Below are 19,225 nucleotides of genomic sequence, written 5' to 3' on the forward strand. Positions count from 1 at the left end.
GATCTGTGTGGAGAGCTCCAGGCCAGTCAGGGCTACATGGTAAGACCCCCATCTCAAAAAAACAAACCATAGAGCCAGGCAGTGGTGGTGCACACCTTTAATCCCAGCACTCAGGTGGCAAGGACAGGTGGATCTCTGTGAGTTTGAGGCCAGCCTAATCTACAGAGTGAGTTCCAGGACTGTTTCACAGAGAAATCCTGTCTCAAAAAAACAAAACAAAACAAAAAAAATCCTCCAAAACCACAGGCATACTAAAAACATCAAATTACCTTTGTGCTAAATATTTAGGGTGTTGTTGAAACCTGAGTGTTTAGACTTGTCTCATATTAGCCAGATATCTTACGTTCAGATAGCCAGATATCCAGAACTGGATATTTGGAATATTTGAGGTCACAAGCACTTCAGATGAACACTCAGCCTACAGTATATTGATTGGAACTAGAATATTTTCAAGTGACTTGCTGTGGTCTGAGGAGAGTTTCCACACTCCTCCATCCTCCATTTCAGTCTAATTGAGCAAAAATTGGGGGTTTGAATAAAAGATGATGAAAAGTAAAAATAGTGACCATCGAGGTATTAAAAACCCAGATAATTTGAGTCTGGTTTATTTAAAAAAAAAAAAAAGCCAGCTAGACAGTAAGTTTACTCTGTTGACTGTGTAAACAGAGTAAGAAAGGAAGCTCTAGTGGAGCTGTGAGCCTGGAGGTGTGTGACAGCAAGACTATTCATGCCACTTAGGATTTCACTTACACTGTTCCACAGTGATTATGGGGTTTCCTTATTTTTTTTTATTATTATTTTTATTTTCTGACTTTCGTATACAGTTATAAAAATATTGATGCTTTTCTTTCAACTTGGAACTATTTTAGTGTTTTAACTCCCCCTATCTACTTCTCACAGACTCCTTACACTTTAAAAATAAGTTAGTAAATAAGTAGTTGATATTTTCTAAAAGCAGTGTTTCAGGGAATCTATTATTGATTAAATGAATAATTTATGAATTGAAAATAATAACTTTTTTACAATGCTGTGCTCTAGCTAGTACATTTTTCCTCATACTCTTCAGGTTGCCAGTGATGATTTTTTTTTTCCTCCCAAGATATGATTTCTCTGTATAACTACCCTGGCTGTCCTGGAACTCGCTCTGTAAACCAGGCTGGCCTCAAACTCAACAGAGATCCACCTGCTTCTGCCACCCAAGTGCTGATATTTTTATAAAGTGAAAGCAAATGTTTTATGTCAAGATTTGCCATACTGCCCATGGCTTTATTTTAATTTATACTATAATTTTACTGAAATCTCAAATACTTTGAGGCCATGTAACTATTTAATTTTAATTTTATGTGTGTGGGTGCTTTGCCTGTATGTATATCTACATTATGTGCATAACTGATAACCACAGAGGCTAGAAGAGGGTATTGGATTCTTCCCTGGAACTGAAGGTTCTCTGAGAGAATCCATTCCATCATCAGGTAAGAATTTGTAATGGTTTATATTCTCATTGCATTATCTGTCTTTAGGTCATCACTGTGTTTAAGGATGTGTTTGCTTCCAATTCCAAGCCATACATGGGGACTAGACTATTTCATATCACTCCCTGTGAAGTTCAGGTAAAAAGACTGAAATAACCCTTTCTTCCTTGACAATTTTCCATGGTTTCTTCTATCTCACTACATATCACTGCCATGTTTTCTTCAGATCGGCTACTCAGTCCTTTCTCGAAGCAGCTATGTCCCTCATCCATCCCACCGGCCCCTGTCACTCCTACACCAGTCCTTCCAGTCTCTGGAACCCATCATGAAGTGTGTGCAGATGAGTTGGATGGTCATCCTTGTGGGGCCAGCCTCTGTGGGCAAGACCAGCCTGGTCCAGCTTCTGGCACACCTTACTGGCCACACCTTAAAGATCATGGCTATGAATAGTGCAATGGATACTACTGAGCTTCTAGGCGGATTTGAGCAGGTACTTGGTGTACTTTTACATTGCCAAGCATAACATAATAAACTTGTCGCCTGTTAACGGCGATTTTTATATTAGTGGTGATTACTTTGGCCAATGGCTTCGTGTACTCTGGAAACTGCAGGTTGATATTATCCGACCTTGGAGACTACTATTTGAGAAGGTTGAGCGCACTGTGAGGGTATTGCTAAGGGACAGTCTTCTTACCAGTACTGAGGACACAGAAGTAGTGTTGCGAGCCTGGAGCCATTTCCTTCTGACATATAAACCCAAACGTCTGGGCGAAGATGGTAAAGGAGTCACCATAGAGATTGTCAACAAACTGGAAGCAGTATTGCTGCTTATGCAGCGACTCAATAATAAAATCAACTCATATTCCAAAGCAGGTATGTGTGTTTATGGTGTATTTATCATATGCATAGCATTTCCCACATGTCGTGATTACTACTCAAAACTTGAATGTTTACTTTTGAAAGTAAAATGCTGAAAGAAAGGATTTCATATTGATGATACTGTAAAGGGAAATACAAAAATAACTGTTTACCAAGCTCTATTCTTCATTTTATGCTTATTCAGCTACAGGTCATACATAATACATGTCACTAGCAAGTATTTTTTGTTTAGTTTTATTTTTACTTAATAGCACTTCCTCACAAAATGAGCATTTCCATTTTTCCCTATGTGTTGAAATCTGGCTGAATGTTAGATACTGGTTTTAAATTGCAAAGCACTGCTATTTTAAAGTCTGTTGAACTTTTCTTGGTAGGTAATAAGTTTCCTGTGGATTATTTTCATCCTTTTAGGATAGCTTTTATGCTTTTGGGGGCTGAGGAAAAATAGCATTTCCTCTTGTGACATGACCTTGAAGCATCTCCTCTCACTTGCTGAATGCTCTGTGTGTTTTCTGAGGTTGCTCCTTGGGCTGGTGGGAACTGGGAGAGAACCAGTTTTAGTCCAGCCCAGTCTTTGTACAGATGACTTTTATGTGGGAGTGCAGGTTATTTAACCAAAGGCACTAGGTCCTCTTCCGGGGATTTTGGAGCATTCTCTGAGGAGCCCCGCTTTACAGTGTGCTGCTGATCTTCCAAGTTGCTCCACCTGGCCTCCATGTCTTTGGTTTCCCTCCCCTCTTGTGTAGCTTTCCACAAAAGCAATCATAGGATTCATCTTGGTTTTTACCTCCCTGCTCTCAGGTACATAGTGTTGTGCTTCCTCTTATTCTGTCACATTTTCAAGTTAAAAATGGGAACAAGTCTATTCTCATTGCTCAAAGCAAGAATCCAGTTAACATCATTTCTAACAAAATAACAGCTTTAAAATCCTAAACTAGGACTATTACTGCTAAGCTATAAAGTATTTGTGTACTATATCTATAGATAGATGGATGGGTAGATAGATGATCTCATCACTACAAAGTAAGTGTAGTTTAATGCTATTGATAATACTTTTGTCAGCTTATAGCTCCTTACTATAGAATTATAATGTAGTGGATGACAGAACTTCCTTCGGACATTTTTAAAATTGAAAGACACTAAAATTATTCATCAGGGTCAACCCTGAGTGTGTGGCTATTTGGGAAGTTACTGAAACTTTTTGTCTATCTTGAACATAATTTTATTATCTCTGTTTAAACAGTGTTGGATTTGTTTTGTGGTTACCCTGGGCAGGAGGCTGAAGTGTTTTACTTTAACATTACATTTAACTGTGGTGCTTATTGTCTATAATGTTAGACTTTGCCAAACTTGTCGAAGAGTTCCGGAGTTTCGGGGTGAAGCTTCTGCAGTCAGCCAGTGGCCGGAGTCATGGCAGCTTTGAATGGGTTGACAGCATGTTAGTTCAGGCTCTGAAGTCTGGAGATTGGCTTTTGATGGACAATGTTAACTTCTGCAAGTAAGAACTCATTCATTCTCCGTGATGCCAAATCCTGAGTGGGTCTGGATGAAACTTGGCATTTGTGTTTGTTACCTGTAAACATACACACTGAGGCTCTCTCTCTCTCTCTCTCTCTCTCTCTCTCTCTCTCTCTCTCTCTCTCTCTCTCTTTTTTTAACCTATTGGCTTTCTCACCTAGCAGTGCATCTTCAGCCATTCTTAGACTACCATGTGACAAACAATCTGGGTTGGCCATTAAATAACTAAAGTAAAGGCTAACAAAATTGGATTGTTTTTCTATTCTGCACTAGGCCTTTAAACATTACAGATTGCTTATTAGAGTCATTTTAAATACTTTTTGAAATACAGGATCCAATGTAGACTGACTTTAATAATTAAGTATTAGTAATCACCACAAGTCATATTAGTTTTTACCCTAGAATAAGGAAAAGGGCAAATAGGAAATTCCTGTGTTCGAAGCTAGTTTTTAGTGGTGGTTTCTCTTTGAATCTCTTTTCTGGATGTTTTCAATTGAAATCCTATATACCTTCAAGTGTATTTGGTAATTTTAAGGGAGGAGAGAGCTATTTGGTATTTTTTCTTTGTTTCATTTATTCAGCAATTGTGTGTACTTTTATAAAGCTATGTGACTTAGGGAATGGGAATGAGAAAAGGGAGTTGGCCTTTGGAAGAAATCACAGTGTATGGAGTGATCTCTGGGAGGGAGATGTGGGTCTGAAAGCAAGTGCAAGCTTATGCAAGAGTAGCAAAGTGAAGCTAACATGGTGTCCTGAATGTCATTTGAATTCTCTTTGTGCAGTCCATCAGTGCTGGATCGCCTGAATGCTTTGTTGGAGCCTGGCGGTATCCTCACTATTAACGAGAGAGGGATGGCAGAGGGGACCACTTCCACAGTAACACCGCATCCCAGTTTCAGGTACTTCTATCTCTTAAGTTTCTAATAGCGGGTTTGGTGGCTTCAGTAACAAAGACATGAAATAGAGCCTCTTTGTAAACTGTACAATGTTCTGAGAAGGCAACCTTATCATTCAGTTAAAATGTATGTATCAAGGCCCTGCTGTTTACTGGGTACTTGGTAGGCTTTGAGGACAGCTGAATACACAAAGATGTGAGGATCTCTAGGACTAACAGTGAGGTGTAGAAGTCACAATCCTTTGCTGATAGCCTAGGGAAAAGAAAATATGGGTCTCATGGGTGGGACTTGTAAGTTGAAAAGAAAGAAGGATGGCATCTGTGGTTTGGCTGGAGTAACTGGGCAAATGAGAAGCTGTTTATTGAGAAGGGGAATACTAGCAGAAGAGCATGTTTGGTAGGGGCAGCCAGCCAGGAATCCGTTCTTCTGTTTCTAAGGTAAGTAGAGATGTCAGATAGCTACATGAGGGTGTGGAGGGACGTTGATAAAGAAAAATGACTGTTACAGAAGGGTTGTACTGACTGGATTTTTGTCAATGTGATACAAACTAGAGTCATTTTAGAGAAGGCACCTTAACTGAAAAAAAAAATACTCCCACCAGATTGTCTGTGGGTAGGTTTGTAGAGCATTTTCTTAACTGACTATGTGGGAGACCCCAGCTCACTGAACATTGCTACTCCTGGTCAGGTGGCCCTGGGTACTATGAAAAAACTGATGGACTGGAGAGATGACTCAAAGGTTAAGAGCACTGGCTGCTCTTCCAGAGGGCCTGAGTTCCATTCCCAGCAACCACATGGTAGTTTACAACCATGTAGAATGCTATATGTATATAATAAATAAATAAAAATCTTTAAAAGAAAAGAAAAGAGAGAGAGAATGTGTGTGTGTGTGTGTGTGTAAAGCTAGCTGAGCAAGCCAATAAGATGCAATCCTCTATGGCCTCTGCATCAGCATCCTGCCTGTAGGTTCGTGCCCTATTTCAGTTCCTCTCTGACTTGACTTTAGATGATGGACTGTGATGTGGAGCTGTGAGCTGACATAAACTCTTATGGTGCTTTAGCACAGAAGTAGAAAACACCACTGAGGCCAGAGTCCACTGTTTGCTTTTCTGCTCTATGTTGATGAATCAGAACAATAAATCAGCGTGGTGTGAGTTGAGGGGAGTATCTGAAAGCAAGACTTTCTAAGTTCTCAGTATAATTCCTTAGGACAGCCAGTGTATGAGAATGAAGAAAGGGCTCAGCAGTTGCAGCTCTTGAAGAGATTTGGAGATTGGTTACCAACACCCTTGTTGGGCACCACATAACTATCAAAATTCCAGCTTCAGGGAATCTGATAACCTTTTCAGTACCATGTAAGCATCCACACATAGATGCACAAACAAACTCATACATATAGATAAAAATAAGTCTTTAAAAACAAAAGTAGGTATAAAGAAATAGATTCAGTAGTGTTGACATGTATTTAAAAAAAAAAAGTATGGGTAATTGTATCACACAGTGAGGTGGTGTTATCTTCTTCAATGGATTGCCTGTAGGTGAGCCACATATAATTTGCCCTTAACAAATGGTGCTAAAGGCCAAAACCTTAGTTAGTTAGACTGGGATTTGATTTTTCTCTCTCCTTCTCAATTTCCTTTTTATTATTTCCTCCTTATTAGGCTTTTTCTTTCCATGGATCCTGTTCATGGAGAAATTTCCCGGGCTATGAGGAATCGTGGACTGGAAATCTACATTTCAGGAGAAGGGGATGGAAGCATCCCAGATAACCTGGATTTGAAAGTTCTGCTTCACAGCCTTGGGTTGGTGGGAGACAGTGTGTGTGACATCCTCTTGTCTCTGCACACAGGGGTCCAAAGCATTGTTAGAGGTGAGCTTCTTGACTTCAGGGCCTTTACAGTTGTAGTCCTTTAGTAATTTGTGTTGTATTGCATCTGTTGTCTAGGAGTTCTCACAGTTGGTGTACAGTGAAATAAAAGTGAGAAAGAAAGTGTGTTTAAAATGTAATATCCAAATACCTCAAGAAATGGAGTTCTGCTCATCTGGGGGAAGTATAGCTGTCAGGGTGTTAAGCTCCATAGGAAGAATCTACAGAGGTGGCTCAGTAGTTACAAGCAATTGATTTTCCAAAAGACTGGCATTTGGTTCCCAGCACCCCTTCAGTGGACTCAGTTCCAGTTCCAGGGAATCTGACACCCTTCTTGCCTCCTTGGACACCCATACTTGATGCATAGATCAATACATATATGCATAATTAAACAATAATGAATACATGCTTCTGCAACAGGGACCATTTGCTGAGTAATACTGCTTTATGCTTTGAGATTCAAGAACTTTGTCTTCATATCCTGGGTCACCATTGTCCCATGAAGGGGAAATAAGGTAGAAAGTTTGAGTTGAACCACCTCTAATTATTGCCATTGTTTCCTTACGAGAAAAAGATGAATGGTAATAAGTGAAATAATATTTACTGAGTAATTGTTATATTGTTATATGCTGGGTACAGTACAGTTTGTCTGCTCTGCATGCATTTTTCCCTGTCACAGATGAGGCTCAGTGGTCGATAATTTGTCAGAATTAGTTATACTGACAGTTGAGATTTGTATGGCCATACTCATTTTGTCATCTTTAGTGTGTATCAGCTTGACATTAAAGATACGTGTGACACCTGTAAAAGAGTTCTCAGATAGTCTGCTGGAGGCCAGAGAATAAGAGGGAAAACAGATGAGGGGGAAAGAAAAGAGTGTTGTTAACACATCTGTTGTGCCCTCAGAAGACCCTACCTATAAAGCTAATATGGAGTTAGGAGTCAGAATACAGAAGAATAGGGGCATATTTATCAGTTTTTAATCAAAGATTTAGAAGATTGTTGATCACATATGGCAATGTTTTATTTTTATAGGTTCTCCAACATCATCTGTTTCTACTCTCAGTCAAACAGCCACACTCATTGTTCAGTACCTACAGCGAGGTCTGAGTTTAGACAAAGCCTTTTTTGAAGCATGCTGGGATGTGTATGTCTGCTCTCAGCACTCAGCAGCAAACAGGAAGGTAATATGAATGTTTTATACCACTGTTTAAGCTGAGGTAGAGGAAATTACCTTTGTGGATAGCAACTTTTAAAAGAGTGTTGATTGCTATTTTGTTCCAGTTAAAGATTTGTATCTAGATTATTTTCTGGAAATTCATCTAAATGTAAGTATTCCTTTTCTGAGACATTGGCAAAACAATTTTACTGATGTTGTCCATTAAAGGATTGTCTAAGCATTGATGACTGTGTGAGCCCTAGAACCTATTGGTGATTTTGATAACATCGCTTTTGTGTCAGTGCTCTTGACTATGTGTTTCACATTCAACAGCTTGTGCAGGCTTTGCTGGAGAGTCATACTTCATCTTTGCAAATTCAGGAAACCTGGGGACACTCCATTCTTGCCACAGGGTTGTGGCCGGATTCTGTACCTTCAGCTCTCTTTGCAACAGAAGATTCTCGCCTCTCTGTTGTCCGAAGTGAAGGGCAGATCCTGGCATACTGCCTCAATAGGATGAGCCTGAAAACTAGCAGCTGGACCAGGTCAGCAGAACCTTTAGTGTGTTCTCTTGAATAGATTTTGTTTTTGTGGAAAATGGTGAGCCCAGCATTTGTGACCACTTATTATCACATTTTTTACTGTATATTATTATTATAGTTATCAGTCCCATTTATTTAGAAGTCTTCCTAGACTGATGAGCCAGATTTTCTGGTTTTGGCTGTTGTATGCTCATAGACAGCAACCAGTCAGAATGTATATGCACATACTAGGCAGGACCTTTGTCATGCTGAGCATATTTCTGCCACTCAGCAATTCCCCATCCCTAAATACATTTCACTTGTCTTTTGTCTTTGGCTCTTCATCTCTTTGATATGCTATTTGCAAAATCATTGCCTTTAGTTTTTTGTTTTTTGTTTTTTTTTTTAATTCCTTGTGAAAGACTGTTCTAATTCTAACTTTTCTCATTCTGTGAGTTCCAGGAGTCAGCCTCTTACTTTGCAAGACTTGGAGAACATTATGCAGACTTGTAGCCCTGAGAACCTGACATTCAGTGCTGTGAAAGTGGATACTTACTGGGTTGATGAACCAGAGGTTTTAGCCATGGCTGTTAAATTGCTTATAGAAAGAGCAACCAATCAGGATTGGATGCTCAGAGTTCAATGGCTTTGTCATTTAGCCAAGAATATACCACAGGGGCTTGGTGAGTAGCGGGCTTGAATTGTCCCGTGGAGGGTACATGTGTTTCCCTTGTTTCAGTGCTTTGGCAGACATGCTAGTCTATGACTACACGGTTGGATTATAGCTAGGGGACAGCAAAAAACTGTTGTTTACATAGCCATTCAATTAGAGATGTTTGCTCCTTATGTATTAGGAGAAATGTCTCAATGTTTCAGAGTTTGTCCTTTTCAGTTCAAAAAGCAAATATAGTGCATCATCTTTTCCCCCCAACTCCCCCCCCCCGACACACAGGATTTCTGTGTAGTCTTGGCTGCCCTGGAAGTAACTGTGTAGACCAGGCTACCCTCAAACTCACAGATCTGCCTGCCTCTCCCTCCCAAGCACTGGGATTAAAGGTGTGTACCACCGTGGTCAGCTGCATCATCCTACTTTTTAGCTTAAACTTTTTTTTTCCTTTACAAACATGTTTGTTTGAGGCAGGGTCTTGCTGTGTAGCTCTGGCTAGCCTAGAACTCAATAAGGTCTACCAGCCTCTGCTTCCCAAGTGCTGGGACTAAAAGCATGTGACACGTACCCAGCCCTAATCTTGTTTTCATTTTGGTGCTGCTAGGTACTTCCTTAATTTGTCATCTGTTAAAAGCAAGAAAAAGACAGTAACCATGGAAATGCCTACAGTATAAAGTGTAGGATGTAGAATTTCTTGGTGATAGGTCATTCACATGCCTTTTAAGCAAAGTGGGAGCTCCAGAATGCCTTTTACTGCCAAACCCCAAGGAGACAGGAGGGTACCTGGGGCTTGTTAACTGGGTAGTGTAACCTAATTGGTAAACTGCAGACAAACAAGACACCCATCTCAGTGGAGGTAGATGGTCCTGAGCACCCAAGAGTGTCCTATGGCTTTCCCATACAGCCTGCACACATAATCTTTAAACAATGTCAACCTTGGTAATTAAATGTACATGAACCCACTCCTTCCTGAGAACTTGTAGATAAGCCAGTGAATACATGTCTCTTGTTTGGTGACACTGGTAATCTAAACTAAGTATTTGTAGAGGGATTTATGATATTTCTAACTCCATTGTTTCATATGATTGCCAGAGAGAATAATACAAAAGAACAGAACAGAAAGTCTTTAAAGTTGAGTGACTTATAGAGTGCTTTATTGGCCCTAGCCACAATTCAATCACTTTGTGCAACTGCTATTTGACTGTTTTTACCATTGCAGAATGTTCATTTTGGGCAGTATAGCATTGGGCCTTAACAATGCCTCTCATTCCACAGAGTCAGTGCAGATTCTTCTGGAAGCCAGTGCCACTGCTCTTAAAAATTTTTACTCAAATTCACTCTCATCTGGGGTCAGTAATGTCTTGAAAATATTACAGACAAATATAACAGGTAGGTACCTGCTTTTCATTTCTGTCTCTAAAAACTTCAGGGAAAGACCTTCACAGCTCTCACCATCACCATGGTTTTCAGAAGACTTAATATGCAAACTGTCTTCAGAACTGTTGATTGTCTGTCATCTGAAGGGAATTTAAGAATAATTGCATACTAAAAAGAACCCGGGAATATAAAGATGAGTCAGCTATGTAAGAGAGTGACTGGTAGAGAATGAGAAGATTTAAGATTTTTGTTTCTCTGTGGTTTCTTCCACTTTGAAGATTTGTTTGTATACTGTTACATTAACTAGAAGAGTTAGACGTAAGCATAAAACATTTGACTTGAAGGGAAAGCCACACAGGATCATTTGCTTCAGATAATACAAACCCTTGATGATAAGAGTTAGCTTACAGTGTTTCTTCTTTTGATAATTAAGTGTTCATTTGAAAGCTAGGATCACATGGCTACACTAACTTGCTAGTTCTGGTTTTGAGATGGAGTCTTAATGTGTTACACAGGTGGGTGCTTTGACCTGGCCACAAGCAGTTCCTCTGTAATCTCTACTGTAATCCAGTCTCTAGCTGGGACTAGATAATTATTACCAGGCCTGATCAGTGAAATGTTTTTAAGCGAAGTACTCTTGAAATGTTTTGTTTTATTTTTGAAAGCAGAAAGGGTTATCTTCTGGGGTGGAGGAGGATTTGGGACTCATGGATGTTTGATTTTGAAAGGATTGATACTACAGTGCTATAGGCTGCAGCCTACAGTATTCTGTTTATTCTCCCCCTGAGCCTTCATGTGGTCAACATGAAACAGTGAAAATAGTCTACTAAGGCTTGCTCAGCCAGGCACATTAATTGCACAGTTCTTTTCTTTTTTTCTTTAAACTAGATGACTTTGTGATCCCTCTGGACCCCCGGTGGAATATGCAGGCTTTGGACATCATTAGAAATTCAGTAGACTTTGATCCACAAGCAGACCAGTCTCAAGAGCTCTTTGCCCTTTTAGAATCAGTTGCAAACAAGTAGGTGAAACCTATGGCTCAAGTACTGGTTGTGTGGGCTTTAGTTTTGTGAAACCAACAGTAGGTGTTAGATGCCTTTTAATTTTCGGTCACCCAACATATTTGTGGGCATTGGTTTTTGTTTTTTGAGACAGGGTTTCTCTGTGTATCCCTAGCTGTCCTGGAACTAGCCCTTGTAGACCAGGCTGTCCTCAAAACTCACAGAGATCCAGCAGGCTTTTTTGTTTGTTTGTTTGTTTTAAGATTTGTTTATTACTACAGTGTTCTGTCTGTATGTTTGCATGCCATAAGAGAGCACCAGATCTCATTATAAATGTTGTAAGCCATCGTGTGGTTGTTGGGAATTGAACTCAGGACCTTTGGAAGAGCATCCAGTGCTCTTAACCTCTGAACCATCGCTCCAACCCTGATGGGCATTATTTTAAAGTTAATCTCTTATCACAAGGTAGTTGTGTTTCTTCTGCTGATACATTCCAGTAACCTCTCGTTAATCTACTCATTCTCTCAGACATTTGTCTGCTTCTGTTTTTTCTTCCTCAGATATAGCAGACTGGAATGACCCCTGTGAATTTACATGGTCGAATGCATTTTCCTTAATTTTTTTGTTATTGCAATTCTTTTGGCGGCGGGGGGGGGGGGGGGCTCCAGGGAAGTTTTGGTTTTGTTTTATTTTGTCCCCAAATTGGCCATTAGTGTGATATTTTAAAAATGTATTGCATGAAGTTATGCTAGTAATGAGCATGTAAGTTTGAAGAATTTTCATAAAGTGAGCCCATGAGTATGATTATGTCACTAATGCGATGATAGTCACTATGCAGAGTTCAGATTAATGTCAAATTAATGTAGAACAATAAAGTGGGATCCAGAAGTCTTATTAATACCAGTGTTTGCTCTCTACCTGCATCCTCTAGTCCAGAATTTGCAGAGACAGAGGAGGATTGGGCTAGATGAAGGGACTGCTACTCCAAGGTTCAGAGTATTTCTAGACTATGGTTATAGTTACAGGTCAGTGGTAGAATATTTACCCTAGTATGTCAACTGCACAGTTTAGTACCAGTACTACATGCCCCCCAACCAAAGAACAAAACAAAACCGACTTTGTTATTTCAAAAGAAGTTTTGTTAACCAGTAAGCAACGATTTCATTCCAGGACAATTATCTATCTTGACCGGGAAAAGAGGATTTTCACTGAAGCAAATTTGGTATCTGTTGGTAGTAAAAAGTTAAGAAGCAGTGTTTTGAGGATGTCTTTTGAATTCCATAAAGGTAAAAGCATTTTCCCTTTTGTATTCTGGTTATGCTCTTGCTGAAGTTAGACATACTCAGCAGCTGCTGCTTTTGGATTTATTTTGGTTTGTTAGCTTGATATGAACTCTATCCCCCTTACTCAATACTGATGAGTGATGAACACTCATTATCCCAGGAGCTCAGCTAAATGCTGTTTACATGTCCTCACAATAACTCTGAAGTTCAGTAGGTTCTCATAGAAGTTCAAGACCACATGCTTGGCAGGCTGAAGAGCTAGCACTTGAAAAGCAGGTTTCTTGGCCCAGAATACCTGTCAGAAGCAATTGATTGTATGGAAGTCAACAATTCTCTTTTCCCTAGTTATTGTTAACCAAAATGGCAGCTATGCTGTTTTTTTAAAAATCAAAATTATATGAAAACATAAATATTACAAAACTCCTTGGTGTTTTTTTTTGTTTGTTTGTTTGTTTGTTTTTGTTGTTGTTTGGGTTTTTTTTTTTTTTTTTTTTTTGTAACCTGAAAGTACAGCTCCACTACCCAGGTAACTCAGAGAAGACTTTTCAGGAGCAATGATTAAAAGATTTCGATAATAAATTCACACACAATCTGAGGGTCAATTTCTTTTATTATTCTGCAGCTCTAATTCTCTGACTTTAATTGTCTCTGATTCTCCCCATCCTAAATCATTGGTTCCAATTCTTACCTGTGTCTCTGTTCACTTAGTTTAAGTACATATTTTACAGGGGGCTTGAGGCAATTAGAAAAAAGAATTACAAGAGTTATATCTCATTGATCATAACACATTCTTTGGGTAAACGATAAGGAGCTGAGCCATTTACCTTGGCAATGCAAGGTTTCAAGGTCCCTATTATAAGACTGACCAGAGGCCAGGGGCAGGTAAGACAAGCTGGGACACAGGTCCTATCAGCCAGACTTGTCAGTGAAGAATTGGCATGATTTTTGGGTTGCTTTGTGTTAATAGCCTTGATTAGGCATCTGCAACTCTGACCTTGTGCATATCTGTAAACTTTTTAACTTACGATCCATTTAAATAAACAGTCTAGTTTGAACTTACTCTGAGGTGAAAATGAGATTGTGTGTAATTTCAGTGAAAGGAACAAAGCCTACTTAAGTGCCTTGCCTTTCAGTCCTCCTGAGACAATAGATCTAGTTTTGAAGCATATCCTAGTATATTTTGTATGTACCAAAATTATACAGCTTAATGAGAAATCATCTTCCTGACCATCCACAGATATATGTGCCCATGAGAATAAGTTACACACTGCAATACAGGTTCTGGGGAGACACCATATTGCACATCTGAAATTACAGACAGGAGCAAGAGTTTCCATAGTCGGTGGTCCCGCAGGCCAATCTTGGGAAGGGGTTCTCCTCCATGAGTCACTCCTCTTGTGGGCTGACATCTGAACACTAGTTATCACCTACTGCAGCTCCAATGACCTCTGACAGGTTTTGTCAGCACAGATTAGAGTTATCCAAGGGGAAACTTAAATTAAGAAAATGCCCCCACCAGATGGGCCCAAGGGCAAGCAAGCCTTTGAAACTTTTTCTAGATGAAATGTGAACTGAAAGTTGTAAGCCAGATAAATGTTGCTTTGGCCCTGATGTTTTATCAGTATTTTGTGTTTGGTTACTTTTTTAAAATTAATTACATACATACATGTAAGAATGTTGCTTGCATAAATGTATGTGTACCACATGCACCCCTGGTGCCCTTGGAGGTCAGAAGAATGTATCAGATCCCGTGGAAATGGAGTTACAACCAGATAACAGCTGTCATATGACAAACCTAGATCATCTGAAAAAGCTGCAAGTGCTCTTAACTGCTGAGCCATCTCTCTTCTGGCTGTGTGTGTGTGTGTGTGTGTGTAGTTTGCATTTTCCACTAGGACATTATTTATATCTGCAGATATTATGTGCCTAATCTAAATTTTCATAATACATACAATATATGCTTTTGATTTTCAACTTTCTAACACTTTTCTACTAGAAATAATAATAAAAGGTAGATTACAATTTAATTGTTAAATGTCTGAAGATTAACAAAATGTCCTTTATTTGTGTCAACTCTAAGATCCAGAGAGCTATCATAGTCTGCCCCATGAAATTGTGGCCAATCTTGCTGCTTTTTTTGAACTTTGTGATGCGCTAATCCTACTCTGGGTACAGTCTCCCCAAGGAATACTTCCTGATGCCCATGTCAATAAGGTGAGGCAATGCTCTTACAAAACTTCAGTGTTTGTAAATAGTACATTTTGACATATATGTGTGTATGTATGTATGTATGTATGTATATATATATATATATATATATATATATATATATATATATATATGCTTGTAAAACCATTATAACAATCAAGACAGTAAAATGCTTATTTTCATCCCTAAAAGCTTTTTTTTGTCCTTTTGCATTTTTTCTTCTCTTTACCCATACCTGTAATTTTGTAGCCGTTGGATGGAATTATACAATATAAATCTTTGGTTTGGTTAGTTACTGTTCAGTAAGTGTGACAGATACCACGACCATAGCAACTTTTAAAAGAAAGCATTTTAATGGGGGCTTGCTTACAGTTTTGGAGGATTAGTCCATGGCCTTCATAGTGGAAAGCACGGCATTAGGTGGCCAGGTATGGTACTGCAGCAGGAACTGAGAGCTTATGTCTTATCCATAAGTAGGAGGCAGAAAGAGAATGAGACTGAACCTGGCTTCTCAAACCTCAAAGCCAACCCCCTGGTGACACTCCTAATCTTTCCTAAATAGTCCACCAACGAGACCACACACTGAAATATGTGAGTCTGGGGGCCATTCTTATTTGAACTACCACAAGATGCATCCATGTGTTTTCATATATCCATAGGTATTCATTTTTACTGCTGAGTAATATTCTCTTCTAGAAATGTTCTACAATTTGGGCTTTACAATTATATCTAATTTACCTAAGCTTTCTTATCTATCATTATTACATGTGGACTAAATAACATTTTAATCACAGTTTATGCTTAGAAATCTATTAAAAATATTTTAGCATAGACCTCCCCTCCCCCCTAAAGATTATCAAAAACCACAGAAAGGTCTTGTTTGTATGGCTGTATCTGTCATTGTTTGGGGGTTTTGTTTTTTGTTTTTTTCAAGACAGCGTTTCTCCATGTAACAGTCCTGGCTGTCCTGGAGTTCGCTCTGTAGACCAGGCTGGCCTCAAACTCAGAGATCTGCCTATAGTTCTGCCTCCCGAGTTAATGGATTAAAGGTGTGTTCCACCACTGCCCTGCTGTATCTGTCAATGTGAAGGACCATTTAGGAACTGACATGCAGAATACCAAACAGTCTGTCAACATGAATGATAGAAGTAGCCATTTTTCACAATTGAAGTAATGTATAGCTGGCTTCCTGTAGTTCAGGAGCTTGAAAAGGAAGTAATACTGCATATGACTGGGATGTTCTTTGTTGTCACTTTGAAACCCTGACAGGTTTGGATAGACTGAGCACCAGTGTTTAACTTCAATGCATTACTTCTAATCTTCTGTGTTTGTATTGATAGTTTGAAAATATTGGTCATTGAATTGATGTACTTTTCCTGTAAGTAAAACGTCACAAATTTAATCAGAAAAATTTAAGCATTAGAAAAGTGTTTACCTCTTAGTTTTCCTTGAAAGCTCCAGTTTTGTTGTTGGAAACAAATATACTTCACCCTCTGTATGTACTGAATCTATTCGATCCTTTTTTTTGTTTGTTTGTTTTGTCATTCTTTTTTCTTTTTAAGATTTATTTATTTTTTATTTTATATGTGTGAATGTTTTGCTTGCATGTATGTGTATATACTGCATGTGTTTTTTATGCCTGTGGTGGCCAGAAAAAAGTACCAGATCCCCTAGAATTGTAGCTACCAGGTGAGTGCTGGAAAGTGAATACAGGTTCAATGCAAATTCTCTTAACCACTGAGCCATCACATCTCTAGCCCTCTATCATTATTTGTGAGTACAGTGTAGCAAGTTTTACATAGCATTTGCATTGTATTATGTCTTATAGGTAGTTTAGAAACGATTTAACATATACTTGAAAGTAAGTGCAGGTCATAGGCAAACATGCTTATTTATATAGCGACATAACCATACTCGGAAGTCCTGAAGGAATCTTTGGAACCTGTTTCCTGAATTCAGTTAGGAGCAATTATATTTCAAATGTTTGTTGGTATCTTTCTTTTCTTTGATGGGTTCCCCTGCCCCCAGTTTGGATCTTTGGAACTGAACCCAGAACCTGATGCATGGTAGGCAAGTGCTCTACCACTGAGATAAATCCCCAAATATTTTTCTGAAAGGGAAAGGTTTACTTTGTGTGTGTTCAGTATGATTTTTGCCACCAGTTACACCTAATCAGTTTGTCAATCTTTTTTCTTTTAATTTGGTCATTAATTTAAATTTCAATTCATTTAACAAATACCATGTTATGAAACTTCTAAAGGTAACCACTAAAGGAGGAAAAAGAAAGTTAGTGGAAGATGCATAAATTATGCTAGTTAATTATAACAGCTGAATTTTGAAAATGAGCAAGATAATAGGATAAGCTCTACAAACATGTGGGGACCTAAAGAGCTGGGGATGTGAACGGAGATATCGATGAAATAAGAACTAAAAATAGCTGCAGTTGCTGGTTAGTAATTAGCAAGTATGGAAGGGAAGTTAGGGCACCAGTGACCTCCAGCAGAGCAGCTATAGGGATATTTGGCAGTTTCGAAGAAAACGGCATCTATACTTTAGAGAAAATTGGTTCTGTGGTAAGTTAAACTACCCTGGTACAAAGAGGAGGCTTTTGCCGATTTAACCTTATACTACTCATGTTAGGCTCTCTTGGTGTTTGGTCTTTGGTGTTTGAGATAAGGTTTCACTTTGTAACCCAGGCTGGCCTTGAACTCATAATCCTGCTTTCCCAAATGTTGGGATTACTGGTTTGTACCACCATTCAAAGCATGTGTGTGTTTTACTGACCAGTTGTTATGGTTTATTTTGTTTGTTTTTAGATCTTAGGTTCTTTGCAGTGGCGGGACCGGTTTTGGACTGTGGCTGATTCTGTGACAGTAGATGCCCCAGGTCTGGCTTTGCTTGCCCTCCACTGGCACTGGGTTTTGAAACATTTAATCTATCAGATACCCCAACTCCTGGTGAATCATGAAGACAAGTAAGACTTCTGTTTCGAGTTGTAATGTTAATATCTGTAATGTTAAAAGATAAGAGGACTGGAATTGAAAACCATTTCCTCTTGCTTTAGTGTATGTATTTCCTTGGCAGGTTAGTAAATACATTAAAACAAAAATGTAGAAGACTTCTCGTGGGATCCAGCATTTCCCCCTTTTTCTTTGAAGGTACTATAAAGAAGTACAGACCGTCTCTGAGCACATCCACAATTGTCTGGGCACTCCAGCTGGCAGCTTTGCTGGTGTAAAGAAGCTGCAGGCGTTCCTGGGACGGCCATTTCCTTTTAAGGTATACCTGAAAACATGTGGGGTTCTCCTGAACCTGGAAGATCAAGTAGACTTGCTTTCGCTCCAAAACTAACCCTTGGTTTGAGAAGACAGTGCTTTCTATTCACTCTTGTGGCTGGGTAGAGCTTTTTTACCTTAAGGTCTGCCAGAGCGACTGGAGTTTACAAACTGTTACTGAAAAGAACTACCTTTCAGCTCCTGAGTCAGCTCTCTCTTGGGTTTTATTTCAGGAAAAGCTGGTAGTGGACTGCTTTTCACAGCTGCAAGTACTTAACAGAGCCCTTGTCATCAAAGAACAGCTGCCTGTCTTTGGGGAATGTGGGTGGCAAGAAGACATTAATCGTCTCCAAGTTGTTGCTTCTGAATGGAATTTGAAAAAAAGTCTCCTACAAGCATGGGGATTGGTCCTCAGAGCTAACATTCTGGATGGTGTCAATCTAGGTAATATTCTCTGGTGATTGTTATCTTCCTCCCTGTTGCTCATAAAGTTTGCTCATCATACTTTAGTCTTTGGACTAAACTTCACAGGTACCATTCAGTTACAGCATTTTATGTGCAGAAATTAATATAATTTGAATAGGAGAGACTTAAAACCCATGTTAACTAGCCAGCTGGTGAACTCAGATTAATAATGGGGAAAGCAGTGCTTCTGGGTATTGGGCATCTAGACTTAAAACTCAGACTGCTTTGTTCTAATATGTCTTTCTGATTGGAATTGAAGATGAGTTGAAGACTCTTGTGAACAATCAGTGTTTGGAACTAAAATCCAGAGGACTTTCACGTGGCTTTTCGGAGAAAGCACATGAGACTTCAGCTCCATCCCAGCCAGACTTCAACTCTTTAGTTCACCTCACCAGGCGTGTTCAGCTGTGGCCTGTGGCGGAATACTTGGCTATGCTGTGGCAGTACAGAATGACAGCTGATTTTGTGATGCAGGCTTGTCTGAGACGGTAACCCTTTTCCCATTGTTCTCTAAAAGAGGACAGATTTTCTTGCTACATTGTCTTGTGTATGTGTCTTCAGGAGTGAGTGTTAAGGCTCGGGGAAGTCATTGCTGTTTCCTAAAACAAATCTTCATGAAAGTGCTTTGACCGCTTTGG

At 39.3% G+C, this 19,225-nt stretch overlaps 1 protein-coding gene across 1 annotated transcript in view; it reads left to right on the forward strand.

Annotated features, from left to right (window-relative positions):
* The window catches only part of Mdn1 (midasin AAA ATPase 1), a 134,037-nt gene that overhangs the window by 66,889 nt on the left and 47,923 nt on the right, over positions 1 to 19,225 (forward strand). The window contains exons 41-57 of the mRNA XM_051187490.1: positions 1,521 to 1,610; positions 1,699 to 1,962; positions 2,084 to 2,345; positions 3,690 to 3,849; positions 4,652 to 4,768; positions 6,426 to 6,634; positions 7,667 to 7,815; positions 8,124 to 8,335; positions 8,774 to 8,994; positions 10,254 to 10,367; positions 11,244 to 11,376; positions 12,527 to 12,642; positions 14,720 to 14,853; positions 17,664 to 17,821; positions 18,006 to 18,126; positions 18,356 to 18,566; positions 18,847 to 19,075. Coding sequence (XP_051043447.1) covers positions 1,521 to 1,610; positions 1,699 to 1,962; positions 2,084 to 2,345; positions 3,690 to 3,849; positions 4,652 to 4,768; positions 6,426 to 6,634; positions 7,667 to 7,815; positions 8,124 to 8,335; positions 8,774 to 8,994; positions 10,254 to 10,367; positions 11,244 to 11,376; positions 12,527 to 12,642; positions 14,720 to 14,853; positions 17,664 to 17,821; positions 18,006 to 18,126; positions 18,356 to 18,566; positions 18,847 to 19,075 — 2,900 coding nt within the window. The remainder of the gene's footprint in view (positions 1 to 1,520; positions 1,611 to 1,698; positions 1,963 to 2,083; positions 2,346 to 3,689; positions 3,850 to 4,651; positions 4,769 to 6,425; positions 6,635 to 7,666; positions 7,816 to 8,123; positions 8,336 to 8,773; positions 8,995 to 10,253; positions 10,368 to 11,243; positions 11,377 to 12,526; positions 12,643 to 14,719; positions 14,854 to 17,663; positions 17,822 to 18,005; positions 18,127 to 18,355; positions 18,567 to 18,846; positions 19,076 to 19,225) is intronic.

The sequence above is a fragment of the Phodopus roborovskii genome, unplaced genomic scaffold (genome assembly GCF_943737965.1).
Source record: "Phodopus roborovskii unplaced genomic scaffold, PHOROB, whole genome shotgun sequence".
Taxonomy (NCBI): domain Eukaryota; kingdom Metazoa; phylum Chordata; class Mammalia; order Rodentia; family Cricetidae; genus Phodopus; species Phodopus roborovskii.